Source organism: Protopterus annectens, chromosome 13.part0 (genome assembly GCF_019279795.1).
Source record: "Protopterus annectens isolate FY-2018-M chromosome 13.part0, PAN1.0, whole genome shotgun sequence".
NCBI lineage: Eukaryota > Metazoa > Chordata > Ceratodontiformes > Protopteridae > Protopterus > Protopterus annectens.
In genome coordinates, this window is record NC_056747.1 from 644,564,645 (window position 1) to 644,577,371 (window position 12,727).

The following is a 12,727-nucleotide window of genomic DNA, read 5'->3' on the forward strand; positions in this document are numbered from 1 at the left end:
CAATTTTTCTAACTAGGATAATTGCAATTTCTTATGGTTTGGAGTATATTGTATCATTAAGCAAAATTACTTCATGGATTTATGTAAGCTTTCCTTTTGAGGGCCTTTGTGGGTTTACTGATTTGAAGGGTGTTATCTGGAGTATTACTTCTATGTTTCTTTATGGAGTTCTAGAATGTTTAATTATTTTTAATTATTTTTTCTCTTAATTTGTAAGCTTAAGATCAAAGAAGGCCTTGCTGGAGCAGATTGTTTATGTTAATATTTCTGGGGGGCTAGGAAGTTGGTACAATATATAGATTGCAAAAAGTAAATAAAAACAGGTGAAGCATTTAACACTGAAACCCAGAGTAGTTGATTCAAATGTCATAGAAACAAAGTCAAACTTCATTAGCTGTAAACTTGTCATGTTTCACTCCCCCCCCCTTTTCTGATCATTACTACAGAAAAAGTGAATAGCTTAGCCGTACTTTAGGAACATAGCTAATAAACAATTCATGCATGTTTATTGGCCTGAATGTAACATTAAAGATTTAAAAAAGTAAAAGTGAAAAGTCATAGGCACTCAGTACCTGTGTGTCCTTAAGGGGTCATTTGCATATATCCCATGGGCCTCTTCTACAGCTGTAGTCTTTCTTGCAGTATATACATACATATGTGTGTGTGTGTGTGTGTGTGTGTGTGTGTGTGTGTGTGTGTGTGTGCATGGGTGTCCTTCTCTCTCTCTCTCTCTCTCTGTCACACTACTGAGAGAGAGAGAGAGAGAGAGAGAGAAAAGAGAGTTACACAAAACATGTACTCATACGCGCACGCACGCGCACACACACACACCCATGCACAACCAGAGAAAAAATGAGGCACCTCTTTAATATACTTTAATATACTGACCTTATTTTAATTAACTAAAATATATGCCAGCTAAGAAAAAGAATCAATGCATAAAAGCTAAATAACAAAAATTGAATATAACTCTGCTGATAGTGGTAACAAACCTATTTTATTCAGGAAAATCCTTTTTATTTTTTGCAATTTTTGGCAGAGCAGTGTTCCTGGACAGTTTTAGAATACAGGGGCATGAGTAGAGGTATAGCACACATCACTGCCCACCAAGCCAAGCCACAGTATCAGCTCTCAAATATATCACTGTTTCATTTATGTACAGTAAACAGTGTTCACATTGATTTGAAAACCTGAACAAGACTTACAAAAGTATTTCAGAAAAGCCATCAATTAGAAAAGACTTTGGAGATGGGTTTTTCTGCAGAAAATGCTGAATCTGTGAAAGGGAAGAGAAATAATTTTGATTATTACAAATAAGAGAAAAAAATCTTTTCTGTTAACATCTAGCTCTTAAACTCATTGCTATACACTTTAAAAAACATTTATGAACCATAGCCTGTGTGACATGGAAGTCCATGAATGCTTCTTTAAAATAAAAAAATGCTTTTAAATGAGACAGCTAAACAGAAACAAAAAAAAAATGAAAGTCTAACTAGAACAATGATACTAGTCTTCTTTCTAATAATGTCAAGTCATCACACTGCTGAGATACTTGCAATTTAACTGGTAACTTCTCTAAAAAGGAGGCACTATAGTGAAAATAATTTTGGTGTAGTGAAAGATGTATTTTAAGTACACTGGAGAAAGGACACTAATCCCAACATCCCCTGCTTCTTCATTTTGATTTAGTTGTTGTAGAAGTGAGACTGGGCTAAAGGTGCATGGAAGACTTATTGCAGGATAAATAAAATTATTGAGCGGGAGATTAGGGAAATATGAGCTCTGGACTGTAGGGTCTGGCAGGTGACATTAGGAGGGTCATGCTGTGGAAGTGTAGGCATGATAAGGTAGTGGAAAAAAACTTGAGGTAGTGAAAATATAGTTACAGTACAGTATTTAAAGGGTGTGGTAGAAACAATTACTATGAGGGATGCAGAAAGCTAAATGTAGTCCCAAGGTGGAGGCAGGATTGGGTATTAGGGCATCTGGATTAAGCAAAAGTCAAGTACAGATGAAGTAAGCAGGAAAGGTGGCAGGAAGAGTAACAAAGAAGGTAATGAAGGCATTAGCAATGGTGTACTGGTCCTGGCAGATTCGTTCACAGATGTTATACACAGACAAGATAAGGAAGAAGTGCACTAAGTTGTAGTTATAGGTGAAGTCGGGACTGATATTAAAATGGCTGACCAAGCATTACTTAATGGATCAGGAGGGCAAAGGTAACTTACATCCAGTAATTTATATGCAGTAATTTATATGCCAACAAATAAACTGGCAGGGAAGATAGCAAAGACAGAAAAACCAAACAACTAGTGAGAATTATGGGCAGATTTTTTGTTTTATTCCCTCTTTCATCTCATCATGGTCCCCACTGACTTTCTGGGCTTTTATGTCCTGGGTCCAAAAATTATATTTTTCCTGGTCTGTATTGGATGTTCCATCTCACTGGGCAGATCACCCAGCTAACTGGAGAAGAGGTCTTGGGTCAAATTGCTGATAATGACCAGAAGGTATAAGTGGGGAAAAGCATTATGCCAGGCAGTTGCATGCACACATCACTCTCAGCTGCCAGTTAGGAACTTTGCAAGTGTCCCATTGAACAGATGACTGGTAATGGAATACTGGATTACTTTGCCAAAAAAGAAAGCAACAGAGAGTTACCAAAATGGGAAACAGAATGGAAAAGTGGATTATGAGGACAGGCTTGGATAGCTTGGCATGCATAAACTGAATGAGAAAGGAAGAAGGAGTTATGATTAGCATTGTATTCTATTGGAGCAAGTGGAGATAGAGATAAATAAAAAAGGAAAGGCAAAGGATGAAAATAAAATATGGGTGGCAGTTGGAAGTAGGGTCATTTAGAAATGGTTTAAGGAAATATTGCTTGAGAGAGAGGATGATGGGGGGGACTTGCTATACGTTTCCACAGGCATTGATCCCATGTAAATGATGGAGGGATTCAAGGGTGTCTAAGGCAGATGGAATAATGGATGGAGTAATGGTAGATGCAAATTAAATAAATGCAATCCTTGGTAAGATTTGATAGTATAAAGGACTTCTTTGATCAGAATATTTTTAAGTGTGGATGTAAGGTGCAATGATCCAGTAGTACACATTGCTAAACATGTGTGCAGCTGGTAGCTTGCTCCTGAATAGCCATAGAAATACATAAATCAAATTAAAGGATAACGCCTGGCATCAATGGAAAATAATTGGAAACCCATTAGATTATAGTTTTTCATTTACCACTAAGAAAAAGCTTCAGACTGAAACTGAATGAAGCTAAATCAACCTGTCTGCATAATAAGTAAGTAGTATCTTCTTAGCCACAACTATTCTGGAGACTCATTAAGGACATTACTAATCTTGTTTCAGGGGCTTTCATTTCCTCAGACAACTTTGTAGATACAAATCAATATAACGACTTCAATGCAAATGTTGGCACTAGACTAAATATGTTAAAATCCAGCACAAACATAACACATTCCAGGTTCTTGCACCCTGATTACTTTCAAAAATTCCAGAAAATGTTAGCTTAAGCAGGTAAACTCTGAGACCAGCAAAATAAACAAAATATGGAAAGTCTGAAATAGCTCAAAAAGGAGAACAATATGGTATAAAACTATCTAGGTTCAGTAACACCAAATTACACATCTTACTTTGTGAATGGGCGTGGCTTCGCTGAAGGTTGGGTGTCAGGCTGGCAACTCGTCACAATAAAAATATACTGCCAATCATTAGCAGACCGGAGTTCCGCTGTGGCAACCACTAACCGGGAAAAGCCGAAAAGACAAACGACTTTGTGTATAAAACTAGACATTAGGCTGCTGTGAATAGATTCCTTTTTAGATTCTCAAGATGTTGCCATTTTTTAAGTAAAATCTTTACTACAACATGATTGACTCCAGGAGTTCTGTTCATGTCCTATAGATTCTAATTTACAGAAAGTGGACTAATGTATAGATATTACTATGTTAATCTACCTGTTTCCAATGGAGATGGGACTAAGATATAGACAGAGTTAAATTACTGCAAGTGTTGCCACTGGAGATGTGACTAATTATAAATTCTACAGTAGGTGAATTTAGCAGAATGGTTAAGTTCTTCACCCATTATATCTCTGTTGCTGTTGGAAAATAGACTAATGGACAGTTACTGTTATGTTACAGTATCTATTGCCACAGAAGACTGGACTAATGTATAGCTGTTATGTTACAATAGCTATTGCTACTGGAGACGAGAATATTGTATAAAATAGTGTTATGTTACTACAGCCCTTGTCATTGGAGACAAGACTAATGATCAGATACCATTATGTTATTGTAGATGTTGGCATAGCAGATGGGATTAAAGAATAAATATTGTTATTTTACTGCAGCTTTCACCTATTGAGATGTGATTAATTAATAACTGGTGTTATCTTACCACTGGAGATGAGCCTATTGTGTTGATATATTGCTATGTTACTGTAACTAGAGAGTGGAATAAAGTATGTGTAGTATTATATAACTGTAGCTGTTGCCAGTGGAGATGAAAGTACTGTATAGATACTGTTATTTTATTGTAATTAGCCACTGCAGATAGGAGAGATTCCAGTAGATTGAAGAACAGCTATTTTTATATCACCATACAAGGACAAATCTGAAAAACAATTTTATTCCTACAGAACACTGTACTTGTCATCTACCATAGTGAAAAATCCTCAAATAGGGCATTGCTGAATAAGTCATAGCAAAAGTGGTCTTGCTGAGCAATGGCTACATATCTTCATAAACAGCATTTTTTTGATGTTTGATGTTTTGGGGTTTTTTTCCACTCCTCCCTGCTGACCATTGATCCCCATGCAAGCTTATTTCCTGCCTACTGCCTGACTCCTGTAGTATGTGTGAGAGAGATGGAGAGAGAGAGAAGTAGCCATCAGTGATTATCATCCTGATGGGATAGAATGGGATACCCTGTATCCCTCATATATGTGTTTATGTGTGCAGCACATAAAAGGGGTCAGCTTTTGTTCTATCTTTGGTGCATATATGGTTTGCTGCACACAGCCAGTGAAGCCCAGCTACAGTGTTGCTTCTCCTCTTGGCTCCCTTGTTTGTGGTGGTCACTGTGCCTTGGTCTTGATGATGTTGATAGTCACACAGAGAGTTAAACTGCGCCTACCTCCTGAGATGGACAAGTGGTTCTTAGCCACTCACTCCCCTATCCCCTAGACTAATTTCTCCAGAAACCACACTTGATGGTTAAGTTCGAGTCTCTGCCCACCAGTCAGGTCTCCATGCCTCCACAGCACATAGCTGCAGATGTTGACTAAGGGAATGTAATGGGCATGTTCTTCTAGCTCAGCTTCAGTAAAGCCCAGTGTGGTGCCATAAAACAAATTCATGAGGAAACTGAAGAGGGCTTGGGTGGAGTCCAAACTGGTGACCTAGGTGGACATACGCCTTAATATGTTCATATGATGGGTGTAGTGGAAATCTTGTCAGTGGAGAAGTAAGGGACAAATGGGATGCCAGAGGTTTATATCAGGCCCCCTACTAACTGGCATTTCATATTGTACATCATCCATGAGCTCCAAAACAGGATAAACCTAGTCGCTGCCAGCACAGAAATTACATTGCTAGTGAAATATTGTACATTTTACTCTCTAGAAAAATCAAGACAAGACAGTAACCTAACTTAGTGCACTTTCACAGTAAAAACCCAAGGAGAAGGGTTGGCGGTTGTCATTATAACCATGTAGTCAAGATATGTGCAATATTCAGCTATAAATAAATAAATAGATGGCTAAAAAGAAATCAATAACACACAAACAGCAGTCAGTGTTAAAATAATGGATAAAGTGTATTCTGTTATTGTAAACTCCAGGAATGTAAATGTCTTACCAGGTTTCTGTTGTCATTGTGGGGCATGGACTTGCAATCTTTGCAATGTCAGTACTGTTATAGTGAATGTAGTGTACGATATATGATGTCTGGTGTTGTAATATATCAGAGAATTCCCACTACACTAAAGTACAGCAACCTCAGAATTATATGTAGCAAGGGTAGGGGGTATTATACACTGCTAAAATTAACTCATAACAAGTTTATATGTAATGCATTCGATTCACAACTTAGAGAGAAAGTTGATGTGTTTAAAGAAACAAGTATTTCTTAAAGTGACTCCATAAGTCAAGATAAAGTGATGCGCCACATTCATAAAGTAATTTTCTATGAAGAAATTAAAGATGTTGATACTAGATAGCAAGTTGCCCAAGTCAAAATATTTAGTTGTGAAACTAAATGGCACTGATTATGCTTGCTGACAATGAGCTGTCAGGTGTCTGCTATTATTTAAGGCCAACATTCCAATGATAATCCTTTCTCTTGTGACCTCACTGTCTTCACTAATAAGCTTATCTAAGCTGCTGAACAGCAAAACTGCCAGATTATGTTTATATTCAACAGGAAGTATAGCTGTACAATATGAGACTACTAAACACTTACCCCTCTCCCAAAGAAATAAATTGCTCCCAACATGGTTATGCACTGTCCCACAAGACGGAAGTAGGCTCCTGTAGTATACTCAAATGGAAAAGGAGGCTATAGAAAGGAAACAGCTGTCATTAGGAATATTACACATTTAGTACTCATCTGGGTTATACATAAATACAGAGGATACACAGGATTTATTACACATTCGCTAATCATCTGAGTTTTACATAAATACAATGAACATACCAGTGGATGTAGTGGTATAGTCACAGATATGAATAAATCAAGAGGAAGCACACATCTGTAAACTCCTGGTGAAATAGAGACTATCTGGTATCAACACTAGTAGCCTAAAATTCTAACTGAAAGCAATGTGCTTAATAATTGTGGCAATCAAGGCTTTTACCTTGTCTGAAGAATTAATAGTGCAATGTAAATAAGCAATCAAATTTTAGCCCAGTGAGGCTTTACTTCAGGCAGAAACGTTCCCTTTTACTGACTATGTTCACTTCCATACAATGCTTTTCCTTGTGCCTAATTTCTTGCTTATCCTTGTACCTAATTTCTTTTATACAGCATGTTAAAACACTTATAGCAGACATGTTCTATATTTTAGTACATACTTAAAAATTTTATAGCTTCTGCACCTACTCTGTATTTTTATTTCCTTAATGTGAAATCCGATATTTTTTGTCACCGTCTGATGCTTATTGCACTGGCCTCTAGTGTTCTGCACATCAATGCTACTTTCTGAGTCTTCACTTGCCACAGTATCTTGACTATTCAGTATCAGACTAAAGACATTTACTAGTGCTAGATGAAACAGTATCTCTTAAGAAGGTTTGGTGGAGATCATTTATTTAACATTTGCTTAGCGGTCCCGCTAAGACTATAGACCTATGACAGCTGTTTCCTTTCTATAGCCTCCTTCAGACTAAGTGCCACTACATGGTGGGGAAATATCTCAGCCCGAGTTGTCCCCCAAACAGCATGTTTACCTAGTCCTCCCTAAGAAATGAGAACAACAATGAATGCATTACACTTACAGACTCTCAGCAAGGCATTAATGATGCATACTTATTACCAAACCTGGGTCAGAAATGCTGCAGATGTACAGCAATGAGTTGAAGACCAGTTATTAGGACTGTTTAGAGTACCTGCTTTGTAGCTAGCAAATATTTAGTCATTTAAAGGTTAGCACTTACCCAAGGTAACAAACTCATTTTTTCTGTAGTAAGCACAAAGTTGGTTAGGGGTAAGAAAGTTGCAAAGTCCCTTGTAAGAAACTCACTGCCGTAAATGGAAATCCATCACAAGACTAGAAAAAGTATTAATTAAATGTATTTTCTGTGCAACACTCCCATACATTTTTTTCTTGAAAGCCTCGATGGCATGGTTCCTACCACTGCCTACCACAGAATTAGTATGATTTTGTCAGAATGACAGAAGACTGCAATACCAGGTTTCTACACATTTGCGGAGGTTGAATAGCTTTACTACACACTTGTGTTTATACAAGCAACAGCAAACTGGGAAGTTCTTATTCTGAGATATGCAATATAAGCTACAAAGCTCTTGACTGCAATTCTAGCTTGTAAAAACGATAGCTCCAACACGCAGAAATTCTTTAAGCTTGATTTTCTAATCGATTTGTATGACAGAAACATAAATACAATTAAAACTTAAAAAAATGTGAGCATGGCATAGAAAAATTACTTTGAGTATCATTCTTACAGGTTCAATCACCACCCATCACCCATGGCCTCACTGAAATATATTTAGTGGTGTTCTCTTCTGATTTGCGGTTTCTGCTACTCTGACCCTGGCTGCTAATTTTTAAACTATCAGATTTGTGGCTACTCAGCCTATACTTTAGCTCTTTTGATTAAAAAAAACATTTTAGGGTACTTAAAGGTTGGTGCCAAGGTAAACCGCATGCTAAAAGTTACCATGCTACTGCAAATGTAATGTTTCACATGTATGTTAACTTATTGCAGCGTTCTAGATCCTGCAAGATCTTTGTGCTCTAGTATAGGGCCTCTTTTTATGACCTAGTGGTGAACTATTTCTCTAGCAAAGATGTTATGCTTTTTTATGTACAGTTAATTTTGGGTGCCCTCTGGGTCATCCTTGAGTATTGTTATACATACCCAATGCCCCTTATGCAAACAAATCCATTTAAGTCAACTATGCTCCCCCTTCCTTTGCAAAGCCATACAACACCCATCATTAAATTCCATATCACTGTCAGAACTACCAGGTGGTCAGGACAGCTTTCCTGAAATAGCTCTCAGCCAAGAATATCTTGAGAAACAGCCAAGTATAGAATATACAGTTAGAAAATACTTTCAGGGCTTGATAGCAAAGCCAGCTTCAACAGATTGACTTGCTTGCTATGTTCCTGCATCAGTTATGTTTATGTGTTTGTTGTCAGCACTGTGATTAAGTTCTGACATGTCTGGTAAATGCCAATCATTACTTGCACTGCTGCATACCTGTAACAGCATAAACCTAAATTCCTAATGTATCTTTACAAGAGCTAGATAACTTGAGTCCTCATGACTGTAGCCTGTACTAAGGTGAGATTAAAGATCGCCACTTGGTCATTCTTATCAGCCCCAACATATGCAACCCTGTCACAAAATGCTCTTTTGTTGTGTAAAATAATTTGCGAAAAGGCAATAAAATCTAAAAATGCTGCTAACTGAAATAGAGGAGCTAGTAGTCCAATAAATCTATATAATGCACAATATGTTGTGTCTTACTTATTTATGTGGCCTTGCTATTATTGCTGAGTTTTAGAAACAAGCCATGTTAAATAACAGTACTGAGATAAACCATACTTTGTACCTTTCCAATTAACCTGTAGGAGGCAACAGTTGTGAAGATTACCATATACACAGTATACATTAAACCATTGAAGTAGAAAATATGGGAAGCAAATTTTTTCCACTTTTCTTCTAGCAGTTTATTTATGGGTTCCACCAACAGCATATCATGACGATTCTGGATAAAAATGGAAAAGAAAAGAAAAAATCACTTTAGTTACACTGAACCACAGAAACCTAAAATGTGTTTTCAAAATAAAACAAAGACTTACCTAGTAAGCAATATTTTTCAGGACTAAAGCAACAACTAGGACAGCTTGCATAAACACCCCTTCTTTCTGTACCTGCACTGAGTTTTCCTTAGATGGCAAACACTCCCAGATATACACTTGGAAGAAATACTCCTTCATGTTCGTTAGTCATGTCTTCTGCACATGAAACACATACTCTCATAATCCAGTCACAGTCATGGAAGCACTCACCTGTTCATCCATACACACATGTACGCACCCACGCACACACATGCATACACATACTCGCACACATATTACTACACACAGATACTCACTACACATCAAACATGTATTCCCATCACCTGATCACACTCATGCACACACCCACCAATTCATACATACGCACATACACACACACATGCAAGAAAGCAAGGAACTGTCATTTTTTTCTCTCTTTCATGTCACTAATTAAACGTGTGTTGCCTGGGTCACAGTCAGAGGTTTGTTCCTCTGTGCCAACAGAACTAGAGAAACATATTTTGACGGAAGAAAAGGAACAACCCACCTTGTTTGTTTAAGCTGCAAGTCCTACTTATTTAACATCTTATTTGAGACCCTCCACAATCTTGCTGGGGATTATCTTTTGACCCACATATTCTAGAATTCAGTCACTGTATGCCCTTTTTCATAGTTTCATAGTTTAGTACTAGGCTATCTGCCCTGGGGCATTTGTAAGCCTAGCCATAGTGATGTGGCTTTTGCCACCCCATGAAATGGTACAAAAAATGTACAGAATAAATTTAGAATACTGTGCCTCTGTCTAGTAGTGACACAATGAATGTCCCCTTATATAATAGAATTAGTTTACTGTGCCCCTGTCTAGCAGTGACACAGATGTGATCCCTGGGGTAAACTTATGATCTCCCATCCACTCATCAAGATTTCTCTTGAAGAGAGTCAGTGAGGGGCTCTGCCTAATACGAACTGGGATCTTGTTCCAAAGCATGGGATGCCTCTGGGTTATGAATCTATCCCTCCAGCATGTCCTATTCATACTTGTGCCAAGGTTTAAGTCTTTAGCTCTCGTGGTTCTGATGGATTTGGATTTTTTGAGGTGGAGCATGTCCATCAGATCCTGATTGGACATGGCCTTGTACGTCAGGCAGAGATCACCTCTGAGCAGGCAGTATGCTACTGAATAGAGCTGAAGTTTCTTTAGTCTGGCAGAATAAGACATATGATGGAGACCCTTGATCCTCTTGGTGAGGTACTTTTGTGGTCTCTCCAGCTGTTGCAAATGCCGGGTGAGGTACATACCAAATGGGGCATTGTACTCAATCATGGGTCTGATGAGGGAGGAGTATAGGGGTACAATGACATCCTTGGATCTGGATGTGAATCCCTTCATGATGAGGTGTGCAAGGTAGAATGTTTTTCTAACCACTTTGGCAACATGGGTGTCAAATGAGAGGTCGCTGTTGACTTGGGACCCTAGGTCTCTGATTACTTTTTCCATACTCAGTGGGTTGCTGTCTATGTGATAATTTGTGGGTACTTTGTTTTTCCCAAAGGGGATGACTATACATTTTTTGGCATTTAGTTTAAGGCCGTGACTCCGGCACCAGTTGTCCGTTTCTGTGAGGCCTTTTTGTAGGATGTATGTGTCCGCTGGTGTATCGACTATGGCGCCTAGTTTGCAGTCATCTGCGAACTTTGTCAGCCACAACCCTCCCATGTTTGCTTTAACATCTGAGAAATAAATGCTGAACAAGAGGGGTCCCAGGACAGATCCCTGTGGGACACCACTTGTGACTGGCTTTGAGTCTGATATTGCTCCAGCTATTTTAACTTTATGGGTTCTGTCCTTTAGCCAGTTTGCAACCCATCTAGTGACATAAGGGTTTACATTTAAGCTATTGAGCTTATCTATGATGCCTGAGTGGGGTATTGTGTCGAAGGCCTTAGCCAAGTCCAGGTAGGCTGTATGGACTGCTTTGCCCTCATCAATGGCTCTAGTGACTGTTTCAAAAAAGTCAACCAGGTTCAAAAGGCAGGATCTGCCCTTTACAAAGCCGAATTGGGTGGGGTCAAGTGTCTGTAGGTCCCCTATGTCTCTGTTTATGAGTTCCATAATGATTCTTTCCATAGCTTTGCAGACCAGGCTGGTTAAGCTTATGGGGCGGTAGTTCCCAGGGTCTGTAGAGGTACTCCCTTTGTGGAGTGGGACCACTGTTGCCGTATGCCAGTGTTCAGGTACATATCCTGTAGTAAGGCTAAGGTTAAATAGCATTTTTATGTGCGGGTTTAGCTCCTCTTGGAGTCCACGTAGCACGCAACCCGGGATACCATCAGGTCCCATTGATGCTGTGTTTTTAGCTTTGTTTAGGGTGGTTCTCACTTGAACATCTGAGATGACAGGGAGATTACATTCAGCTGGGATAAGTATTTCTTCTTTTGGGGGTGAGGGAGGGGAGAAATTTGCACTGAACCTGTCAGCCAGAATGTTGGCAATATCTGTGGGTTCAGTGTATTTTTTGTTGTTGTGAACTAACTCTGAGCATATCTGAGAGTTTCCACCCAGGTTTCTAACATAGCTGAAGAAGGCTTTGTGGTTATCTTTAGTGTCCTTAGCGATTTTTCTCTCAAAGATGGCCTTGGATGTTTTTATGAGAGAATGTAGTTTTCTGCTAATGTTGATCAGAGATGTCTTCCCTTTATGGGATTTTGCTCTGATGTGCAGTAGCTTCCTTCTTTTGTTATACAGTTTGTTAATGGCTGAGGTCCACCAGACAGGACGCTTGCCTTCGGTGGAGAGGGACTTGGATTTATTTGGGATTGCATGATTCATGCATTCTTGGAGATGTCCATAGAAAGCATTTGTGAAGGATTCAGCATTGTGGGATGTGGTATTCACTGGCTCAGTGGGCTTAAAGGATACCATCTCAGTCTTAAGAAGAGTGAAGTCTGCTTTTGAGAAGTTTTTCACTGTGGTCTTTTGTGCTGGGGGTAGAGGTGGGATATGTATATCCAGGGTGATTAGTTTGTGGTCAGATCTCACTACTGAGGGGTATACCTCCGGTGTGGAGCATTTTGTCCCCATGTTTGTGATGATCAGGTCAAGTATATTATCTCCCCTAGTGGGAGAGGTGACTAGTTGTTCCAGTGCATTTGAATTTATGAATTCCAGGAA

At 38.8% G+C, this 12,727-nt stretch overlaps 1 protein-coding gene across 1 annotated transcript in view; it reads right to left on the bottom strand.

The window, feature by feature from the left end:
- Positions 1-12,727, bottom strand: part of TRPV1 (transient receptor potential cation channel subfamily V member 1) — a 636,007-nt gene that overhangs the window by 302,353 nt on the left and 320,927 nt on the right. Inside the window, exons 8-10 of the mRNA XM_044054872.1 lie at positions 9,327-9,482; positions 6,489-6,584; positions 1,206-1,276 (exon numbers count right to left, since the gene is read on the bottom strand). Of these exons, the coding sequence (XP_043910807.1) occupies positions 1,206-1,276; positions 6,489-6,584; positions 9,327-9,482 (323 nt within the window). The remainder of the gene's footprint in view (positions 1-1,205; positions 1,277-6,488; positions 6,585-9,326; positions 9,483-12,727) is intronic.